General features: G+C 40.8%; 2 protein-coding genes across 2 annotated transcripts in view; one reads left to right on the top strand and one right to left on the bottom strand.

The window, feature by feature from the left end:
• Positions 1 to 3284: 3284 nt before the first annotated feature.
• nudt3b (nudix (nucleoside diphosphate linked moiety X)-type motif 3b) lies at positions 3285 to 10154 on the bottom strand. Its single transcript, XM_085777088.1, has 5 exons — positions 9726 to 10154; positions 8181 to 8291; positions 5040 to 5084; positions 4844 to 4928; positions 3285 to 4544 (listed from the first exon to the last, which is right to left on the bottom strand). Exons 1-5 carry the CDS (start codon positions 9822 to 9824, stop codon positions 4348 to 4350), a joined length of 537 nt encoding a protein of 178 aa, XP_085633214.1. The 5' UTR covers positions 9825 to 10154; the 3' UTR covers positions 3285 to 4347.
• A 7537-nt stretch (positions 10155 to 17691) lies between these two features.
• LOC146987731 (metabotropic glutamate receptor 4-like) overlaps positions 17692 to 23136 on the top strand; it is a 194356-nt gene continuing 188911 nt past the window's right edge. The window contains exon 1 of the mRNA XM_085777071.1: positions 17692 to 18394. The gene's annotated coding sequence lies outside the window, so the exon portion shown is untranslated. The remainder of the gene's footprint in view (positions 18395 to 23136) is intronic.

The following is a 23136-nucleotide window of genomic DNA, read 5'->3' as shown; positions in this document are numbered from 1 at the left end:
ATGTTAAGACTGTTAAAACAACAAATTTGGATCCATCATATTTGGATTTTGTCCATAATAGTTACCCTTAACACTTTTTACATTTTCTAAACAAGACCATTTGATCCACTGATAAAGAAATCTGTAGATTATTATTGAAAATTTAAATAATTTGTGAGTTGCAGACATGTATATGCATGTAGAGTAGAACTGACACAATCTGGCCACTGATTTGTAGCATTGATATATGATATGATACATGACATATGAAAACTAAAAAGTTAAAGCATGTTCAACTGGTCCACTTTACAATATATGTAAAATTAAATTTTTTGGCAAAAAATGGCCACTCACTACTTGCTATTGAATAATCCGCACACACACAAACACAGACACAGACACAGACACAGAGAGAGACACTGGCATGAATGTGAAATACTGGTGTTTATTTGTTGGCACATTTATATTACAATCTTCAGTCTTCTTGCACTGGTTTTATACCACAGTCCCAAATGACAAAAGAGAGGAAAAGAAAATTCCAGTGACACATATACCTTGGAGAACACATTTACGACCATGTAACTTCAAGGCTGAGGTCAACGGCTACAAGTGCACCTGTTTAGTTTGTTTATCAACTGAAACTGAATTTTGGGGGCAATTTTTTTCTCCCCCTAATCAATTCAAATAGACACATGTTTTTAAGTGATTCAGTTGATAAAATGGTTTGACCATTATGCTTAAGGAAATTGAATGTGAGAATCTTCACCTGTTAAGTGATGTGCTTTTCATACAGTATATTTCTTTTTTTTTTATTTCCTTTTTGCTTTGGCCACAAGATGGGGCCATTTAATTGACATGGAAATACATATTTAAACCGTCAAAAGGAAAAAGGAAGTGATTTTATCTTAAGATCCAATTGAACTTTCACAAATCAATTTTCTGTTTTGCCCAAGTTCAGAAACTTCAACATTTTCTGTACAAAAGAGCCAATTTTAACAGCAGAAACCTTCAGGAAGAAAGGGTAGATGTTTGCTCCATCTAAACGCCCCATTATTACCCCTTTTATGTTGAGATACTTATTTCCTAAAATCCTTCCTGAATTCGAGCCTTAATTACTCCATTCAAATCAGAGCCTTATTTTTGAAATAGAAGGAAGTCGGTCAAAATGTATTTATAAAAATGACTAATCCGTATTGACCAAAGCCACAGTACATCTTCTGGCTGTAAGGGTACTGTGTTAGCTATGTACAAGATATTAGCTTGTCAACAACACAACCAATTAAAGAAAACAGAAATAAAATAGACAGAAAAAGAGTGGTCATTAATAATTAAGTCACTGGCTAGTACTTTTGGAAATCCTCCTCACATTCATTTTGACAGTACCTGTCACCAACATCAAACCAGCAAGAGTGAATTCAATCGTCAATTACCCAGGGTTACGTTTTGTTTTTCAGCCATATACAGGTTCATCCCCTTAAAAAGGTCATTGCACATTTAGATGAAGACTAAAAAGCTCTAATCAACACAAGATCTCATAGGAAGTGCCAGGTAGGGCATCATAAAGCAAGACTTTAGCCACCACACCTTTCTGATAGACAGCAGTAAAACCGGGTCGAAGTCTCAAATCGTTGTAAGAGACTTTAGACTCCTTATACCGGTGATGTCATTCACAAAAACGTTTGAATTTCTGGATTATAACAGGCTAATATGAGGAGATTGTGTAAAGCCTGATTATCGGGGACAGTGAAGCACCTTCAACACGACATAGAAGAAAAGACAGAAGAAATACAGTCACTGCTGACTGACAACCACTGTACCGAGCCTCCTCTGCCTCTTCTTCATGTTTTACCATTTGTTCCACTGGTTTTCAGTATTCAATGTTATTTCTCATGAAGGGTTTCTCCTTAATTTCTGGAGTCTTCTGTCCATATTAAAAGTTTAATAAATGGTTACTTCTTCACAGACCAGTAAACTGTGAACACCATCATGTTTAACTCAGATAAAAAATTATAATGAACCTCATTTTGGTGGCAAATAGGAACTACAACTCAGGTGAGTGTTTCCATAGGCATGTGATCATCATCATGACTGCAGTTTGAGTGCCAACAAGTTGACTGCTTATCTGTATTAACATGATCTGGTGCTAAATGTCTACAGTAATTGCTGATTTACAGGGGATTTTGTACGGACGAATGTATAGAAATTATATTATAATTTTTGGTTTGGATTTTACACCCCATCATCTATTGTTGGTTAATTTGCACTGCTCTAATGGTGGCCCCAGCAGACAGCTAAAAGAAGCAGATATACAGTATCCTTCAGCATTTGGTGGAGACCTAAACAGAGCCAAAAGACAACGGAATAATGGGCTTACAGTTAACAGGTGCACACGAAATGACGCCAAGTGAACGATAATTTTTCGAATAAACTGCCAGAGGTGATAATACAGTATGTCATTGGTCAAAAAAAGTTTGAAAGCCCACTTAAGGAAATTTGGTTTAGAAACCCAGACTGCAGTTATACTTAATTTTATAGCCTTGTCAAAGATGAGGGAAAAAAGACAGTAATCAGTTACCATTACAAATTTGTTTTTGGGTGGGAAACAAAAAAAGACTTGGAGAATATTCAATTATAAATAGGCTCTATGCTCTTCCCCACAGTCACAGCCACAGCCCTTGTTCTGTATCCTCAGATGTACTCTATGCTATCTCAAGAGAAAATTTCCAACAACTTCAAAACCTACGCCATGAGTTCAAATCAGCTCCACCGGCCTCGGTTGACATGTAGCACTCACAGATGTGTAAGATGTGTTTTGTCATTTGTACTCTCACTTTTGATCTATACAGAAATAAACAATTTACAATAAAAACCTCTTACATGCTATCTACAGCGCCTCCAGTTTCACAGTATTGAGCCAGCTGCCTCCTGCCACAGAGGCTGAGTGACGCAGCTCGGCTAAAGAGACTTTTGCCAGACATTAGAGAGAGAGAAAAAAACGAGACAAAAAAACAAAACAAAAAAACCTAGTATCCAAAAGCATTTTACATGTTAAAAACGAGGTCTCAAACTGTACAAGGCTTGTTTGTTCTGCATCTTGCCAAAGACAGCATTAAAGATTCCATTACTTTCAATGTCAAGCAGGTGTTTTGAGTGTTTTTGGGGATGCAGATTAAATACTAAAGAAAAAAGGGTAAAAAAATAAAATAAAATAAAAAAAAAAGACCATAATGAAAAGTGCCCACTAAAGTCACATGTGCTATGTTATAAACACAATGTAAACAATTGCTTTTAACCCAAACTGAATGTGAGGAGTAAAATACAGAAATTGGTTTTAATAACTTAAGTGATATGTGCTGCATTTTGAAATTACAAGTCCATGATTTTGAAATATACTACTTCTAACCTCTCAGTATATGGAGGAAGACTTTGTAGTCAGTCACAAGAAAGCATTTAAAAGTAAAAGAAAAGAAAAAGGGATTAAAAGGAGGTAAAGACACTGAGGAGAAAGGTGGTTCATTTTACATTGTGTGTTGACATTCTTTCGCTCTCTGTACAGTATTTATGCTCCGTTTGAGAGTGAAACCTGTAGTGCTTGGCTAGTTTCCCAAAAAAAGAGAGAACACACTTGACACTTGAAATCGAAAGACTACTAGGGGCCATATCCTTCTGATAAAAGAGACATCAACAATATCTATGATAAGGAGCAAAATAAAGAGAATCCAAAGACCTTACAACAAGTCTGTCGCACAGTCAAAATCAGGTCACTCGAGCGAGTGTGACACAACATACCAGTGCTCATGCAAGACAAGTCACTTCCCACAATTCTGTTCATTCAGATGCAGACAACATTTCCTATCCTTATTAACAGGGGAGGGACTACACTAATGGGCACATTCATTCACAGAAAAATAACCGAAAAAATGGAGGAGACGTTAAAAAGACCACCAAAAGCCTTCAGCTTAAGCACTAAGTATACACTTTTACATTACAACAGTAAAAAGTAGTTCTTGCATTCAATAAACACCACGCTAAGGGCGCGTTAAGGAAAGAATGAAAGGAGCAAGGGGACATTTCATGCAGTTGTCAGTAAAAAGAAAAAAAAAAAAAAAGAGGGGTCAAAAATTACATTTACATTTACAAAGTGTTTCAGACTATTCACCCAACACTTGTCATCAAGTCTGTGCCAAAGCTCTGGCACAAAGGAGTTGGCAAGGCAAACCATGTTATTGAGACAAAAAAAGAGAAGAGAAGAGTAGAGAAGAGAGGAGAAGAGAAGAGAGAATAGAGAAGAGAAGAGAAGAGAAATGACACAAGTAAGAGCGCAAGTGGTGGCGAAAGCTCCAGGGGGTGTCAGAGTTATGGTTTTAGTTATCTGATACCCGAGACGGAGCTCTGATTGATGCTGTAGGTCGGAGAGAGATCCCCACCTATCGTGGTCACCAAAGGTGTTCCATTACTGGTCAGGCAACTCTCCTGGAGAGCCTCAAAGTAGGTGGCCTGCACAGGCTTGTGACACTGCAACACTTGTATGGCATCGTCTATTTTAAACCATTCCCTTTTTCTCCCTGTTGACAGAACAACACACCATTGTGGAGCGAGTTAAGACATGTGAGAGACAACATGAAGGAGAAAACAACAAGCAATAGGTTCTGAATAATTATCAGCGCTATACTGTACATGGCGTCTAAGTGGCGGCGACAAAGCTCGTGTTATAATCTCCCCCGGCAAACATACAATAACATCCCTTCAACTGTGATATTATTACTAAGGCCTAGGAAAGAAAAATAAAGCTACTAACACCATGTGACTGTCTGAGAACTCCATATGAGCCCCAATTTGACAAGTAAACAAAACAGTGCTTTACCAATGTTGACCGAGTCCTCCCAGTCCTCCAGCACCTCTGTTACAATAAGAACGTACACGTAGGTTCTGTGTTTCCTCTCTTGGTTCTGTGGGAGGGGGATGGGAGGGAAGGGGGGTTGTTATATTTTCACTTTTCATTCTTAAAACATGCTGCACAGTATGTAAACATTTGAAGACCAAAAAGGGCAACAGCTCACCTCAAATACTCCAACTAAGCGACCTAAAGTCCCCTTCACGCCGGCCTGGAAAATACAAAAACAAGAACAATTGGTGAAAATAGAAAAAGCAATGACTTTTAAGAATTAGTATTTAGTCCAATTTATACTTAAATTGTCTCTATCTACATGCACATAGATATATTGTTATCATAAGGCCCTGTTAAGATGTTGTCAAACTTGCTGATTTAATTTTCTCTAGATCCAATAACTTTCATGGCATTTTTTTGAGGCTGCGTTTGGTGTTGCGGTGTATTACATTACATCATAAGATTGTTTTTGTCCCCTGCAAATTCATTCCAACCAATTCCTGGTTTACAATTACACAGTTCCTTCTTCAAGTCACATTTTAGTGACACAAGTTCTGATTTAGTCCGGGACGAGATAAAATGTGACATTAATATTCACAAACGTTACTTGGAAAGCATTTATCGTAATGAATAACAACTCAAACTACTTGTTTAATTACAGCATCATTTATACTAGTGCCGCAAATAATGATCGTCTCATTATGAATTTGTTGAATCAAAGAAAATTAAAGTAGAGACTATCTTGTGAACGGTCACAATGTTCATCACATGCACTACATTATGACACAAGCAATGGTAGTGGTGTTATGGCTGGTGTGTTTTCATTGGAAGACGGTCACTAGTTGTATCTTATGTCTTAGAGTGGATGGGAAATGTTTGACTGGGATACAGTCACAGCCCAGTTACATGAGGCACAGAAAGAGGAAGGTGATGCTCCCTTGCACACTTCCTGCCGCCTTGCTTGGACCACATCCATATTTCGAACTTTTAAACTTTTGTGACTGCACCTTGTGGTTTTTACATTATCGTGGCAACAAAATGCGTCAACAGGTGTCTACACTAGTAGTCAAAACCTACAGTACTACAGTTGGTCTATTCTGGGCGACAGTTTTCCATGAACATTCACATCAATAGACTCACAAGAAGAAAACAATACCAGCCCTGGAGTCGTGGCTGATAAAAAAAAAAGACCATTTCAATTCCAAGAAGCCATGTTGACATCTTCAAATGCCTATGTTCGAGCCATTAATGTAGAATTATATAAAACGGAAATGTGCAGCAAATCCTCACATTGGAGAAGCTGAGAATTTTATGTTAAACAACTAGTCTATTAAAACCTTATGGTTCTAAATAACACTGCTTAAAAATACATTTAAACTTGACTTTTCAGCCATCAAAGTCACACGCTGACCATGTTTTGAGGATCATGACAGTTCCTGTGAAAACGTCACACGCAAAAGACAAAATAGGCCTTTTGCTGTCTGTTGACATTGAGCTTTCCATGATCATAAAACCTAAACCGCAGCAATCTGTTTAACACCTCGCGCTGCCTGTTAACTTTAAACATATTCTAATAACAAAAATAATCTACAAGGTCCAAGATCTTAACTCCCAGAGGTGAATAGTAGGGCAGATTTAGATACAGAGTCAGGCCACTTGCTGACATCTTTGCAGCTTCTTCTTCAGGTTCCAGTTTCAGTCTATAAATAAATGTTGACTCCGAGCAGTGCACCATGGACTGTTGGTACATGGTGTTGTACTCTTCAGGCTTTCAGATAGATCATATGGAAAAGAACAGGCCCACCCGTAGAAACCCCAAAGATGTGCCAGGGATTAAGTAATAGGCCAAATGTCAGCCTGTATGTTTTTATGTCTTCCAGCTAAGGCACTCGTGTAACTGAAGACCACTGGGCATCATCGTCTTGGAGGAGGATGTTACAGCATTGGGGCTGCATTACAAGTTATGTGATGATGTTCTGTGTATTCACAGAGCAGGGCCGAGGTGTGTGACCATCAAGGATACGAGGAGGTTGTGAGCAGCAGCGAGGCAGACAAAGGAACCCTTAGTAACATTTGGCCTGATCCTGAGTGCTGTGTATTCACTGTCATCCCTGGCAAGACTCCAAACCAATAAGCATAAGCAATCGCTCACCGCTCATATGGTCATCAGAATAAGCTTGTGAGGATTAGGATATGTCCTGTTACACCACCGTCCAATAAGAGGCTTAGAAAGCCACAGTACGTGGTGATGCATTGAGTACCACTCAAAGTCACCACAAAGTTTCTAAATGCAGCCCTTTGAGCACTTTCAACAAACTTCAGTTAGTGATGTGACATTGCTTTTGACCCCGTGGAAATGTGTTGGCAAGTCGCAGCATCCTGAAACCCGCCAGTGCGACCAAACAGCAGGAGCCAGGATAAGAGATGATATCAGCATCCATCAGTGTGATGGATCACACACAGAGAATAGGCTTTACATGGGCAGTGACCCGCCAAGAGCTGACAGCCCGGTGAGATTCAGTGTCTTCAGTGCTCTGTCGCCATTTTGATCGAAAATTCCCAGGCAGCGAACGGCAAGAACACTGGAGAAACACCAGATTTAAGGGCTGGATGAAGGCGGTATAAGCAGGATATTGATTTCCAATGAGCTGCAGATCTGCTTACTAATTGTTTTACATCCATCCCCAAACAGATAAACAAAAAGGCCACATTTGCCCTTCAAAAAGCCTCTGTAACAAGGCTGCTGTTGTAAAAATAGATCCGTCTGAAAAGTTTAAAGAGCGAACGTCGATTGTTTTCCCTCATTTGCCGTTTTTGTGGGATTGCACTGTAATGCAGTGGAACCGCTGGGTAGCCAGTGTTCAATCTCAGTGTGACCTCCTTTGACACGTAAACACTGCTTTGTAACATGACGCTATGATACAGCTTACATGTTGCTAGGCTCTCTCTTTCTGTCCATGCAAACAGGATGACTGCACTGACAAAATGGGCTTTGAGAGCGAGGTATTAGGGACAGTGTTAAATTCAGACGTGATTTAATGGGAATGAAACACAATACATCTTCTGAGCCTTTACTCAAAACTAATTTGCGATGCTGAAAATGGAAACCCATTCCTAGAACAATATTCCTGGCTATAGAAAGGCATGTTTCACATCCATGTTTCGAGTACAGGGGTCAGCTAAAGGTTTGCCAGTGTACGGTCGACAATCAAAACGGTTACCTGACAACATCGGTCACTGACAAAGAAAGGAGAAAATCTAACAACACAGACTTAAAGTAGACATAACATGATAAGTAGTTGAGAGAACCAACCTCTTCACACACTTCTCGAGCTGCAGCAACATTGGGCTCTTCCTCTGGCTCCATTCCCCCACCAGGAACTATCCACTTGTCTGGATGTCGACTACTGCTCACCAGCAGCACCTGCAACGCATCCCATTCAAGACTGGTTAGGCACCACAGTCAAACTCACTGCTGTTTTATTGTTGTGTGTTCACATTACACAACTGTTGCTGCATGTGTAAGATGTTCATGGAGCTGCATTAGTCAGCCTAACCCCCCCAAAACACAAGACACACCAGATACCTGTGAGCTATCACACCAAAAGCGATCATGGATAAGTCACTTTGGAGCTGAGTAAGTTATCCAGCAGTTAACTAGATTTTGTTTCATGCAGATCATGCCTTTTTTCCCTCAATAGACTAGGTATGAGTCACTGAGTTTGTTTCTTTCCACGTAAGTATGGTGGGTTCACGGTGTCAACACTCTGTTGGGGAAAATCTGAAGCTTGGCCTGGTGCCGATATGGTAGACTACAGTCTCTGGTAAAAGTTTCTAGCTGCGTGCCGACAATACTGATGTGTTTCCTGTAATCATCAGCCCATGTTGTTCACAATTCGGCCTCCACTTCCACCAGAATGAGGAATTGGTTTAGTCTCAATTCGTCTCCTCCCTTGGTAAAATGTTTCCATTACAAAGACATCTTTGTGCGTGTTGTTGACTGGACATCGGCTTCCCAAATCGCTTCTGATCTCAAATAACCCTTCACATGCTAGTTTGAGCGGCTTTCATGTGCCAGCACACGGAGGTAGTCACCACGACTCATTAATATATATTGCGTGGTTTCAATAAACTGTAACACAGCGGTGTGAGTTTGGAGTTTGGCCATTTCGCTGAGAGGAGGCTCCACATCTCACCGTTGTGAATTTTAAGCCACGAAGTAAACACCGCAAAACGCGTTAATGTTTCACACAGCACCACGGATGTCTCCTGGCTACAGCTAGCATCGCTGCCAGCTACATGTCAGTCCAGTGTTGGACTAGCAGGACCAGTTGCACAACGCTAACACAGTTAACACCAACAGCTTGTCTTTTCATCTCAAACCGGACAGGAAATGTGTTTGACACACTGGAAATCAAAACATCGGACTCCCCTCGCTCCGACTGCTCGTGTTGATAAAATCACTCCTGACCACAGCCTGATCTGTGGGCTGTGGTCGCTGGCCGAGAGCCGGCTGCCCACCGCGGCTACACGGCTAGTTAGCCTGCTAACGTTAGCATTAGCATGCGGCTAGCAGGTTGGCTCAATGTAAAACACTGGGTGTAAAAACTAAAGGCTGTTACCTGCCCAGCTAAAGAGGCTTACATAACACCGGACAGGCGATAAAACAGAGGTTTAATTGGAAACCTCGGGAGACAACACGGGAGGATAAAGAAAACAGTGAGTCATTGTTTCCAGTCGGAATAAACCACAACTATATAGATACATATATCAAATTAACAAACAGAGAAGTCACTGAGAGCAGCGACGGAGACTGCTGTTAGCCCGGCCCGCCACACAGCGACATCCCCGGCCTCACCTCCTCCTCGGACTCGCTCCTGAAGCACAGACAGGCGGCCCGCTTCTTGTAGCCGTCCCCGTCGTACGTCCGGGTTTGGTTTGACTTGAGCTTCATCATCTCGGGGGCACAAAAGTTCAAAAGTACAGCTAAGTTTACCACTTATAAAGATGATGGTTGTAGACGCAAAGTCCTCCTCTGGGGAACCTCGGCGTTTTACTTAAAAGAAATAACTTCTTCTTCGCTTCATTTTCACAAACCTAGGCACATCTACGGCACGGTCGCCATTACAAGAAGCCGCTACGCCCACGACGTAGTTTAACCTTTAATAGCTCGGGGAGCGTAAGAAAATTACCTATCGGGCGTTAAAGAATCCGCACAGCGGCTGGCTGTGGGGACGCAACACCACGCTGTGACTGGAGTGAGCCGGTGAGGGGAAACTGGTACTTTTGGCCCCAGCTAGCTTGCCACGGCCACTTGTTTGATGCTGATATATATTTGCAAGCTTGAACCACTTTACGTCGAGGGATTAAAACGCATCGTGGTCAACGCAATATGCTGTTAAAATTGCTAAATGGGATGCAGGGTTGGTTCATCATCAGTTTCAGCACCGCAGGTAATGGACAGCGCCAGCACGGTCCTCAAAACTGATCCCATGCACTAAAATGGTAGTCTGGTTCCTCAAAGGAGTTCACGGGTGCCATAAAAGAGTGTTTGGAAATAAATGGTTTAAACTTATCATGTGGTCATTAGGCCTACTAGTTTCAGTGAGAATTGATACGAATATAATAACTATGATAAAACAAAATGGATAAAATGAGCAATCTAAACAGATCAATACATGAACATCATCAAAACAATAGTTTCATTATATAATTTCTCCTTTTTTGGCTATTAATCACTCAAATATAGGCTATCTTACAGAAATTTCCTGCATGCATGCACTCATGATCAACAGGGAAGCAAACAGTGCATGCACTAATACGAGTTGATCTTCTGCACTTTATTGCTAGAACTAATAATGAAACTCTTTACATTACCAGCTTTTGTTCAGTGTGTTCACATGTCCAGATAGTTTTCTAAATGACAGAATGCAACAGTAATAGTAACTGCAGAGAGATATTGGTATAGTCTGCAATCTGTTGCCACATACAAATACAAAAATATGATGTTTTGGTATCATACAAATAAATAACAGTAAAATGTCACAAAAAGAGCTCAGGCACAAGTCCGAATCATACAGAGCAGATGAGTATAGAAGCCCTCAGTCTCAACATCGTGAACTGGACATAATCAGACTACTCATAACTGCAACAGCATTAAAACTAACCAAAATATAATACAATTTTCACAATTACCGGCCAATTTACAGGAGGTCAGCATATGGTATCAGTCATGTTTATTCTGTTCTACTGTTTGTCCAAATCATTTGTTTCATCTCACTATTTTATTTCTAAATCCTGTTTGTACTTTTTTGGTTGAGGTCTTATTGCTTTCACTGCTGCAGCAGTCCAATTTCCCACAAGGCGAGATCAATATGGTTTCTTCTTATCTTATTTACTTATATTGCTTCTCAAGTTTCTCCCCATAGATGCTGGCATTCAAAGTACATTATCTTCCTCTGACTAAGGAGAAGGGATAATGTTAAAAACAGATCTTTGCTCCTTCTATCCAAAATCTGATTTGTGCTAAAACTAACTTTACCCACGGTTGCCACAATTCAAATGAATGCAGCATTGAGTTGGGAGATCAGCATATTTGTGACAAAAAAGTCAGTTTTGTCTTTTACTTAATTTTTTGTAGCCTATTCATATTTTTAGAAATATAACACAAGAGACACAAGATAAACATGGAATAGGAGGTAGGTTAGCTAAGTCTATGTCTAAGTCTAGACCTATTTTATTGTAAAGTTTATGCATAATTTCGTTTGACACTCTCATGAAGTGCAGGGTTGTTGGTTGGAGTTTGTGGTGTTGAATCAAGATTAGAATCAAGATTGGCTCCGTTAGACAAGATTAAGCAAGTCAAAAAATAAAAAAAGGTAACTGATTGCTGATTCCACAGCTGTTGTATTGGACATCATTACCATTAGCAGGTATGATATTGTGTCCTCTAGTGTGTGTTGCTTAGTTGACTGATCATCTGTGAAAAACATAACGACATAAGACGCAGGAGACATAAAGTATCAATTAGTCAGATACATTGCTCCAGGCCATTTGTAAGACTTAAAATATGCAACAGTAACATATTAGCAAAAAATACTGTTTTTTTCATCAGTAGCCAAGATGACATCATCACATCTAAGCAACATACCTACTGATATTTTGTTAACAATGATATAAAAAAGAACACTCAAAGAGACTAAATGGGGTTTTTGCTAAATGTCATAAACAATCAATTATCAAAATTTTTGCTGCTTAATTGTCTGTCAATCTGTGACTTAATAAGTTGTGTAAATGAATAATTTTACACTCTACAGTAGTGTTGAGGCAAAATCAACAGGGATAACTTTGAGATTTATTAATATTAATAAAACAGATTGAATCCATCCCAACTGAACGAGTCCAGTATCAAGTCAATAGAAAATAAACCTCATTAAATGCATTTGTAGACTTTCATGTTTTATTTCAAAGACAACTGTAAAATTCATTATCTAATGGTTACAAATGTTAACACAGTAGGAAAAACAAATCATCTATTCCGTTTCATCCCATGCTTCCTGCCTCTGTCTTCTCAGGAGGATGAGAGCAGGGTTTGCACAATTAAACATATCGGTATAGGGTCATACTCAAGAGGTTGCACTTTTACTATCTGCAGTTGCTACGGCAACCTGCTCTCTCTAGTGAGCCATTCACACACAGAAGCAACTGAAATGCAGTCCCTGTCATGTCCAAAAGAGGGCACTCACCTCTTTCAAGAAACACATGAGCCACAGTTAGAGGAAGTGCCAATGCATTTCAAAAATCTTCTGAATCATTAAAAAAAAACAAAAAAAAAACATTGACAGTAATTATTTGGTCATTAGAACTCAGTTGTTTAACATCTACAACTTCTTGTCTTCACGAGATTCAGCTTTTGTTGTTACACAGCCTTTCTGAATGCAATATATTTTTTATTGCCATGCGCAATAGGGCCTAATCTCCTCCCTGCTGCTACAATGTTTTTAATTTAATTCGATTTTTAACTCACACTGATACTATTATTATATTATATTCTTACTATTACTATTATTCAACTCTTTTGCACAAATTTGATAGATTTATTTATTTTTGTATTTTTTATATATCTATTTAATACTGTTTATTTATTTCTGTGTTGTCCGGAGGCCCGTAGCAATGACATTTCGTTGCCGTTAAATCACTTTAGTGTTTTTATGTGCAATGACAAATAAAGAAAGTCTGAAATCTGAATGTTTCATATGAGTCTGTGGATTGTGCAGGTTTGGTGTAGGTTTGGACCATAAAACTAATATGATGTACCATGACATTCAAAACCCTATCACCAACCAACTTGATTGATGATGCATGGCTTTTTCCTATAGTATGCTTTCAGTTTCAGTTATTACTTTAGGTTACTGTGGCTGCAAGTAGCCTACGTTTTTGGTATTCTTGCTTGCATGTCCAAACTTCATTCTGATGCTGTGTCCTTTTCCTAGGTTAGAAATGTCAGAGAATATGATTCATGCACAGAGAGAAGGGATGGAAAAGCACTCAGATCCATTGCTTCAAAATACCAAAGTGTCCTGCATTCAAAATCTTACTTAGCAGCAAAACTTTGCCTCTGTGATAATTGATCAATGTGTAAGCAGCATTATACTGTTGCAGCTGCTCCAGCTGGAGTTTTATCTACCTGACATAACATCTATATTATCTTAGTAGAATCATCCTAACAGCCCCCCACACTCACTTACCAAGCGCCCCTGGTAGCAGATAGACGGAGAATTCAACCAGTGTTCGGCTGAAGGTTAAGTAAAGAGCAGGGGAATACAGCTATACTTATATCTCTTAAGACGCCAATCTGTCAAGATACATGACTCACAACCAAAGGCTATGCAGAGACGGAGGTGTGTTTAATCAAACACTGCGAAAGATATTGGTGACATTAACCTTTCAAGCACCTTCTTTCTCCAGGTAAATATGCACATTAATGACTAAATAAGCAGGAGATTGTGTTGTTCTGCCCTAGGCCAGAATAGATTGTGCTTGGCTTCACACATTCGAGAAGCTATTAACAGTGTTGTGATTCTCTTCGCTTAAAGTGACACGGCGCCCTGTCTGTATGGTATCCTTTCTCTGCATTAATATTTATATACGTAGGACTGAATGAGTTATCTTATCTGTGTGTCTTATCAGTTCACGCTTTATATGATAGCCTATAGCATCAAACATACATTGGTCTTATTGTAATATATCATTTCTGTAGTATATTAATCAGTCATGACTTACCACCTTCATCATTTAGCTATATAATATTTTATGTTTTGATTTATCTATTAAGTTAAGTTGTAATTCTCACATGGTGCCCAATTTAAATATTACAACCACCAGGGGCTGCTCTCATGCCATAACTGGTCCAAACTCATATTTCTAATGACATTAACATCCAATAAAAATGTATTAATCAAATAGCTAAGAGGCAAAGATACCATGCATGTAGTGTATTTATGGAGTATGAAATCTGTGATATATGAAAACATTTTCAGACATAATTACTGAGATGGGGTGATGAAGGTTTTCCAAGCTTATGTGCTCGCCTCTTACAATGTCTGCATACGTCTCATGGATGTCACCCACATCAGGGCTATATAACTGGAGCTTGCACAATTACATTTTTCTGCTTTTATTGCAATGCCATTTGAAAATATCACTGTGAAATATCATGCAACAATGACCAGTAACTCAAAAGGCAGACATGAGGTTTTAGTGAGAGTAAGTGGAATGAAAATGCTTCAACTCTACCCAGTAGACACCCACAGAAAATGGATATTTTTAGATCAAAGGTACATGTAACATCCATATACTGTCCTTTATTGTTCATTTTAGTGATTTTTGGCATTGCAGCAGAAGTGTTCTGAGTACCAGCTATGGCATGAGAAAATCCTTCTGTACACAGTTATTTACAAGCACGTGTGAGATTGATATTTGTCATAAATAAACAGCTCTGAGTGTGACATTTTCTATGGTTTTTTTTTGGCATCTTGCTTGGTAAATTACTTTAACAAGTAATAATTGATTATCAAAATAGTCCCCTAATCCACTTATCAGTCAGTGCAGCCCAAGCCCATTTAAAAATTAGGTTCAACCTTGCAACATCAGGCAGTTTATGCTACAAAGAAATAAAGATCCATTTTCACAATAGAGACAATTACATCAGAAAATCTCTGTATACCCATTGGTATAAAAATAAGAAATTTTTCATGGGTTTTCTGAATGATGCTTGTGTTTATCTAAGATCTTTTGTATACTACATGTTTGACCCTGTAACTGACATGCTTTGTAGTGGTAATGGCATCACTCCTATTACTTTCCACTGCGCACAAGGCAACTTTCAAGCTCAGAGGAACAGACAGTGATGTAATATGGTCTGTCTCAGCATTTGGAGGTATTCTTCAGATGAAATATAGCCATGTGTTTTTTTTTTTCTTCCTGTGCACACACACTGTACCATAGATCTAATTTGCACTGTAGCCACACTCTTATATAAAAGCACTTTTACAGTTCAGAGGTTACACCTGTGACAACTGTCCGCCTGTGGGCATCTCAAAAATATACAGCACTCGCACACTGAGCACATGGGCAGCCTGTCTGCCCTGGCTGGCCTGATTCATCTTTCTAAAATATTGCTTTCAAACAGACAGTGACAAACAGACTCCTTTCTATGAGCTCCAACTTGTGCATTAGACAGAGGGAAACTCAATTTTATATAGTCAAATGTCAGCGGAGAGTCTGTATGTGCCCAAAGTTCAATATTAGATGACACAGACGCTGATGAAAAGACGCAAGACACAAAGATTAAATCTAGTTCCAACGATTGGATTATTATGTACAGAATGTGATACTGAGGGATTTCCACGTCTCCTCCTCTGTCTTCTTCCTCTTCTTGTCATTGTTATTATCTATGTGAAAACTAAAGTAGCTTCTCCTTTTATCAGTTCAATGAAACATTTACTGAACCAGGGTTTTTTTTAGGCAAAAATCCCCTTTAAGAGTAAAATGTTGGAAAATAAAGATATGAAATGACTCCTCTTGGAGGAATGTGAAGTGCATGGTGGGAAAAAAGGCCAAACCAGGTCAGAGCTGGTCTATGCAGAGGTCACTCTAAATCATATAAAGGCTGCAGGAGTTTCGGCCTTTTAATGAATCCCATCAATAAACAGAAAATCCTGTGAGTGCAGAATTTACATTTTGAATAATTCCCATAATGTGTCCGTGAAATGAGAGACGTCTGGGGGCAAGCGATTATGCCTCAGTGGCTAGTCTTTTTTCACCGGGATTTCCACTAGTGACTGGAATTAACATGGCTCTTAAATTCTCCCCGCCCCATAGCTAATTGAAACAAGTAATCTCCAGAGTTTGCCTTGCACAGGGAGACGGGGGTGGGGGGACTCTGCGGTGTAACACGTTGTCCTCTGATACATTCAACAGTGCACTGCAGCAGAACGCAAAGCAGGAATGGGTCTCCTGGTGGAAATAAGTTTTGTAGCCTAACCATTCTCCACAGCTAAATAATTAATTATTATGTTAACCATGCGAAACAGAAGTAGAATACTGGTTTTAGGAGCTGACAGATGGAAGAATGCTGATGCTTTGTCGGGAAATAACGAGATGTAAAACACTCTGCTCAATAATGTGCTGAAGTTAGCTCTGTTTTTGCATGACTTATAAGGTCCCCTGACAGCTCACAAGACTGTCAGTCAGTCCAGTCGTGTAGCTGGAATTTGCTCCAGTAGAGGTGGGGATGAATATTCAGAGGCTCAGCTGCCTCCAAGGCCCACAGAGACCTGACACACACCCTCCAAGGACCTCCCCTCCCTCATCTCCCTCTTCACACACACACACACACACACCCCTCCACTTTCCCTTGATGTGGTGGAGCCGGTCCAACACTCCACAGGTGTGACCCACTCAGACCTGTGAAAGCCTCTACACACCACTCGGCCCTGTGATCAGGAAGGCAGAAAGAGCAGCTGCGCCTATACAGGAAGCAAAAAGGCAGGAGTGATCGCCGTGAGTGAACTTTCCATTGGACATCATGGAAAATGAATCAAACCCTTCTCCCTGGAGCTGCAGGTTGCACGGATGCCACTTAACCTGATAGATGAGGAAGTTCTTTGTCTACATAGCACACTTTGTCGACTTTTGAAGGTTAAAAGCCAAAGAGATGCCCCCATCATAATTCCCATTAAAGTCTAAAATGATAACTCTCCATGCCTGGTTTAAAACTAATTTTTCGCTTTTCTCCTGTTGGACATATATAAGCATGCCCTTGGACATGATTTCATATTCTCTGCTGCTGCAAAATCTGACTGCTGTCAGACACACACACACACACACACACACACAAAGCAGGCATCTAGATTGAGTTTTCGCACTCACTGATTTGACTTGATATAGAGTATTCGCCATGGTCTACGCACAGCATCCCAAGCGCTGCCATCCTCAACACACTGCAGCACCTGTAACGTGCGTGTCGACCCGGAAGCGTCACATTTGAAATAAGGACACCCAGGGAATTGAATAGATTGCGCGCTATCCTACAGATCATTTTATAGCATATCATCACATTAGACATGTCAGTATCCACTGGGGTAAAATACCTTTGTTGCATCCTGCCTTGACACTCCAAATTACGTGGTGCGCATTAGAAACAGCTCTCTTAATTAGTGGGATATTCTTACAACACGAGTTTAATTGGACTCAACTATGGTGGAAACAGACAGTGTGGCGTCTGTGGTTGTCTGTAACTTCACTGGGGGGAATTAAACCCCGACCCTTAAGTCTGTGCTGAGAGGCAGCAGGCGGCCAAATGGACGTTAAGATTGAACAAATGGAAGCAAAGGCTGTATGTCCCACTTTGACTATGTACAGACTCTGCCACGGCGCTGGTGGTATTACATGCTGTAATCTGGCATTCACACCCCCCCCTCCCACCTCCCACCTCCCACCCCATTCATTGATGGTGCATTTCTTCCCTGATAAAGGCGGTGTGCTGCGATGCATTTAACATCAATCACATCCAGTGCACGGAGCGCACACACTCCTCTGTCTATCAGCTGCAAAGCGCTCTCGCCTCGGGTGTGGGATATGCGCTTCTCCGCTCTGTTATCCCGTAAAAATCTGATTCTCTTTTCGCGGGAGCTGTTTTAGTGTGTGGCTCTGCGCTGGACGTGCCATTTATTTCCCATTCGCACGCAGCCAGCCTAAAGTTGGGGACTTGAGACTTTCAGCACCACTTTTTCCGTGGACAGCGCTCGCTATGATTCCCGGGGATCGACGCAGCCTCGAAATGCGTGTGTGGATTCCTTTTGGATACTATTCAGAAACATTGTTCACATGTTGATTTCCAAAAAGCGCCAGAATTGCTGAGGAGAGCCTCCCCGCACACACTGAAAAGAGCCTGCAAGATACCATTTTTTGCTTTGGATATGGGTCACTTCTTATAAAAAGATTCTTCGCGGGCAGGAGGAAGAGGTAAGTACAGCCACCCGGGCTGCAAAAATGGGACATCCACCGAGATAAGATGTTGAAAAAACACGTCGTGACATAAAATTACTTAATTTTTAAGACAGAGTGTTGAAAGGATGCTGACAGCTGGGATCCATGATACAAATCTGGGAATGCACACAAAAACATTTTTTTTAGCAACTTCAATCTTATAGCGCTGAAAACGTAAATGATCAGTGATTCCTTGTGTTATGACAGTTTTTTTTTTCTTTTTTTAAAAAGTAGATGTGATGTGTGTTGCCTGTAACAAGGAGTGCAACGCCCAGAACTGTGGTTGCATTGATTGTTTTTACGCGTTAAGGCGCAGCGTTTTGTGTGTGGAGCTCTGTGCCTGGCTGCGCTGCAGAGGCGCCTGAAGTCTCACAGAATAATGATAAAAGAATGACTCAATATCCAAACTGATGGAGCTACAGGGTTTACGCGTAACTGTAGTCACAGCTCTGAAAGCGCATATTTTTTTTTGGGGGGGGGGGGAAACAATCTTCGAGCCAGTTTTATCAGCGAATCGCAACAACAGTCGCTTCTTCGCCCCCCACCCCCCCCCACCCCCCATGTTCCCACAGATTTATCTCATCCCCACCTCTCCCTTCGTGTCTCCCTCTCTCAGCCCTGAAACAAGTTGAGTCACGTATAGGGGAGCACCCTGGCTGGGTGGTGTTTCGTGAGTGTGTGTGTGTTGAAGTGGGGAGGGAGGAGGAGGAGGTTGAGGAAGAGGAAGAGGAGGAGAGGAAGGGGGTGGCGGGGTAAACGTTGTGTGAACTGTCGATTGTCAGTCACTGTGCTGTGCAGATGTGCAGGCTCAGAGACAGCCTGGAACTGCTGATGTGAGACTGTGGACCCCCAGAGCAAAACTTTAATAGGTTACTTAGGCGTGCACGGCTGTTATTTCAAGGCCAGTGTTTTGTCTACAGGGTTGTATATTATGCTTAATTTGCATGTACACTGTCAGCTGGCATAAACAACAAGGCTAGGGTTGGTGGTCAAGGTTCACAAGACAAACAAAATCCACCTGACTCACAAAGAAACCTTCGTGTTAATACTGCTTCCATTTCAGCGACTCCCTCAGGCCTTTTTTGTGGGGCCAGAGATTAGCTCGGTGCTATCTTGCTCTCATAGCTTCAATTTATAGTGGTGGTGGTAGGGGATGGGGGGTGAGGGGGTTGCTATGATTACAGCAAAATATGCCATTGTCTGCAGTCGCTCTGAACCTACAGCCAAGAGGGAAAATGTTCCTCATATCAGTGGGTAATTATCTAAAGAGTCTGACTCAGCAAAAGAGAGATTTTTAATTCGGTTTCATCCGGCCTCTGAGCCCCGACCAAATAGATTTTATGTCTTAGGTTTTTCTTGTTGGCATGTTCTTCACAACTGCAGTGACTGATAGCCTACCTGGATCTAGCTACAAAGCACGCTTAAGTAATCTCCCCCACAGAGAGATTGGAAGAAATACTCTCTGTGTAGATTGTAGCAGGGAGAGAGGTGCTGGTCTTATTCAGGCAGCCTTAGATTTACTTTTCCAAGCTTTGCCTGGCTTATCTTGTCCTCTGAGTTAGTTTAGTAAGTGCAGACTCAGCGTAAGACCCCTGGTTTGCCTGCTTCTGTGTTCTCTTTAATATGTCATGGGCCAGAGTGTAAGCAGCTATGAGGAGATACTGTAGCATTGCCTCATTCTCTGCTTCATAATACACCAGAGGACACAGCAGCATACTGTAGATAAGCTTGCCCAGAGAATACAAATGCATCTTTTACATTTCAGTCTGTCGGTAAAAGGGGTCATATAATGAACACATCACATTCACTTGATGGAAACCACGATGATCAAAGTGATTGAAATCATTTCAAGAAGGGGGGAGGAGGCCTGATCCTGTTCTCCAGTCTGCAGGGAGACTCTCCACTCTCCACATCTTTTACTGTAGCTGCTGCACAGATCCAAGAGCAACACTGCAATAAACAAACGTGTGCACAGTTTCATAGAACAGACCCGTGGTTAAATTCCCGACAGGCCTCTGTTGTTCCCTTTTACAAAGCCTTGTGCTGGAAATGGGGAAGTGTGTGCACGGTGTATAGAGCACAGGTTCCAGCTTCATTCTCTTCCCGGCAGACACCATCTGCTCACTGGGGAAGTTTTCCAAATAATTCCATATTAAAGACCAGGGAGATGAGAAACATGGCTACATTACAAACACGGGGCATACTCAGTGATTTTTTTCTGTGACATTAAAAACAGGCAACTTAATCTGAAAAAAGGGGAAGATGCCTAAATAAACACGATTCAATAAAAATCCTATGGCCTCATGTTGCATTTATAGGTGCATTGACACTGGGATGAGCATTTTCAGTCATTTCAATATTCAAATACTCCCATTAACCTCATTATCTTATGAAGTGGGATTTTTTTTGTAAACTCTTCATGTAGAGCATCTTTGAGTGTCTTTGAAAACAAATCTAATTATTTTTTTATTTGATTTAATACATGTTTACTCACAAGTTACAATACATGAGTGGACACAGACCTCCCTGCCCAAGCCCACTGACCATTACTATCTGTACATTACTGTCCATGCATGTGTTGAACAACCAAAACAGTAAGTTGTTGTAACATTCAACTCGAGTACTTGTGCCCATCCCAAGTAAACAAAAGAGACAGTATTCTCTTTCAGTGCATTGTAACACTGGTAATTGGTCAGATTCTCAGGAAAATGTCCTTTATTTAAGGGACTGCTTTAACTGCATTCTATTTTTGTAATTTAAATTAGTAAACAGATTAGGATTGTAACACAATGGATATTCAACATAAAAATAAGATTGAAATTTTACATCATATACTATATGTCATGCAATGCTATTTTTCAGGTCAGCTCTTATCTTTCTATACAGATCTAATTCAAGAAGGAGATTCAGAAATCAAAAGTATAATTGAACGTCTTAATTTTTCAATGTACCTATTTTGTCCAGTAAGTAAGAGTCCTGGTTCAGCACATAAACCTCTGACAGTGGGGCAACAGTGTAAACCACTGCACCACGGCCGCCCTCAGAAGTTTACATCGAGATGGCGGCCAGGATGGCCCAGATGGTGAAGATTTCCACGACTTGCGGGACACGCCAGATGTACTCTCTCCATTCAGGTCTCCTCTTCTCCTCTGTGCAGACGCAGCAGAATGCTTTTTGATGTGGGCCTGCAGACATTGATGATGGCTGCATCCACACTCGGACGCAAGTTTGTGCCTCCCAATGAACTGCTTTACCAGGTCTTTGATCACGGTCCGGCAGATGTTCTTGATGCTCTTGTTGTCTGGGCAGAAACCTTCAACAATGACGAGGCCCTGCAGTGTTTGAGTCACCAGGTGTTTGGTGTCGGGGACCAGATCGTTCTTTGTCCAGATGTCCAGACCACGGGGCGCCTGATGGAATGGATGGTGACCAATAGCCTGCTGTCATCGCTGGTCTCTGCTGTGGCCTCACAACCAGAGGAGGGAGACACTGTGGAGCCATTTTCCTTTTTGGCATTGTTTGGTGGATCCACATCTGTCACGTCCTTTGGGATCAAATCCTGGCCTTTGCCCTGACATGTATACACGGCTATGGAAAGAAGGGAATCCACCGGGGTTATCGTAATCATCTGCATTCTGAGAGCAAAGTCCAAGCCCATGTCCAACACATCAGGAAGATCACCCTGACTCAGGTGCATTGAAAACATAGAATGGGTTCAGTCTCTTGAATGTGTGTCTTCACAGGTCCACATTAGGAAATGTATAGTTTAGACATCCGGTGACTGTTTGGCAATCAGCGAGTAAACTAAAGCTGTAAATGAAGAATCTCATAGAGTTTGATGCATTATAAACAAAACAATTAACATTCTACAATCTGAAGAATCACTGGCAAAATTACAGTGTGCTAGGATCTGACTGCTACCACTCATTGTAACAAGGGATCACATTTTAACAGACAAGTTTTCGATTGAGGTTATACTATCCATTAGGTTGTAAATTAAGATTCATCTGAATAGGATTTTAATGTTTGCAATAAATCTTTTGAAGTAATTTGCAACCAAATACTGACCTCTATTGTTGAGTAGCAGTTTCACATACTGTAACATGAATTCGGCCCTTATTAAATTTCTGACATATCATTAATTGTGAAATAGTGCGGAAAAACAACAGGATTTCAAATTATTAACAATGGAGGGAAGCAACAACAGGAAGATCCAGAAGAGCGATGTTGTGCATTTCCTGAGTCATCATACACATAGATTCTTCCTAGGGCAGCGTTGTGTGAAATGGAGTGTGAAATGAGTGCACTTAACATCCTTGCAGTGGATTATAAACATTATCTTACACTAGGTTTCGAGAGCATCTTGCCTCTTGCCTGTGAATCCATCATCAAGTTACATTCACCTTTACTCTAGTTCGTCTAATGTTCCCAACATGCCCTGGCCCATTTGTTCAATCAATCCCTGCATGGAGTTTGAGACCTTTGTAGAATGATGTCGAACAACTCTTAAAGTTTATCTTATAACTTGCAGCACTGCACAGTTTGCATCATTAATGTCTGATAAATTGTCCGTCACCCAAAATATTTAAACTGCTGTCTAAACTTGCATCAGCTTCTTATTTTGTCGTTTATTGCAAACTAATTTGTCGTAATATAATGTGGCTGTCATATTGATAGAAGAGAAACCTTGCTTTGCTGTGCTTTGATAGCTACACGTC

Source organism: Trachurus japonicus, chromosome 5 (genome assembly GCF_045865225.1).
Source record: "Trachurus japonicus isolate A0001 chromosome 5, Traja_1.0".
In the NCBI taxonomy this organism is placed as follows: Eukaryota; Metazoa; Chordata; class Actinopteri; order Carangiformes; family Carangidae; genus Trachurus; species Trachurus japonicus.
This window is presented reverse-complemented; position numbering and strand designations above follow the sequence as displayed.

What these genes read in the sequence shown, in the direction of transcription:
- nudt3b (XM_085777088.1), bottom strand. Translation starts at nt 9,824, where the DNA reads ATGATGAAGCTCAAGTCAAACCAAACCCGGACGTACGACGGGGACGGC. An exon ending in GGAGCGAGTCCGAGGAGGAG is followed by an intron (nt 8,292 to 9,725) that starts GTGAGGCCGGGG and finishes GATGCGTTGCAG; the next exon opens with GTGCTGCTGGTGAGCAGTAG. An exon ending in CTCGAGAAGTGTGTGAAGAG is followed by an intron (nt 5,085 to 8,180) that starts GTTGGTTCTCTC and finishes TGTATTTTCCAG; the next exon opens with GCCGGCGTGAAGGGGACTTT.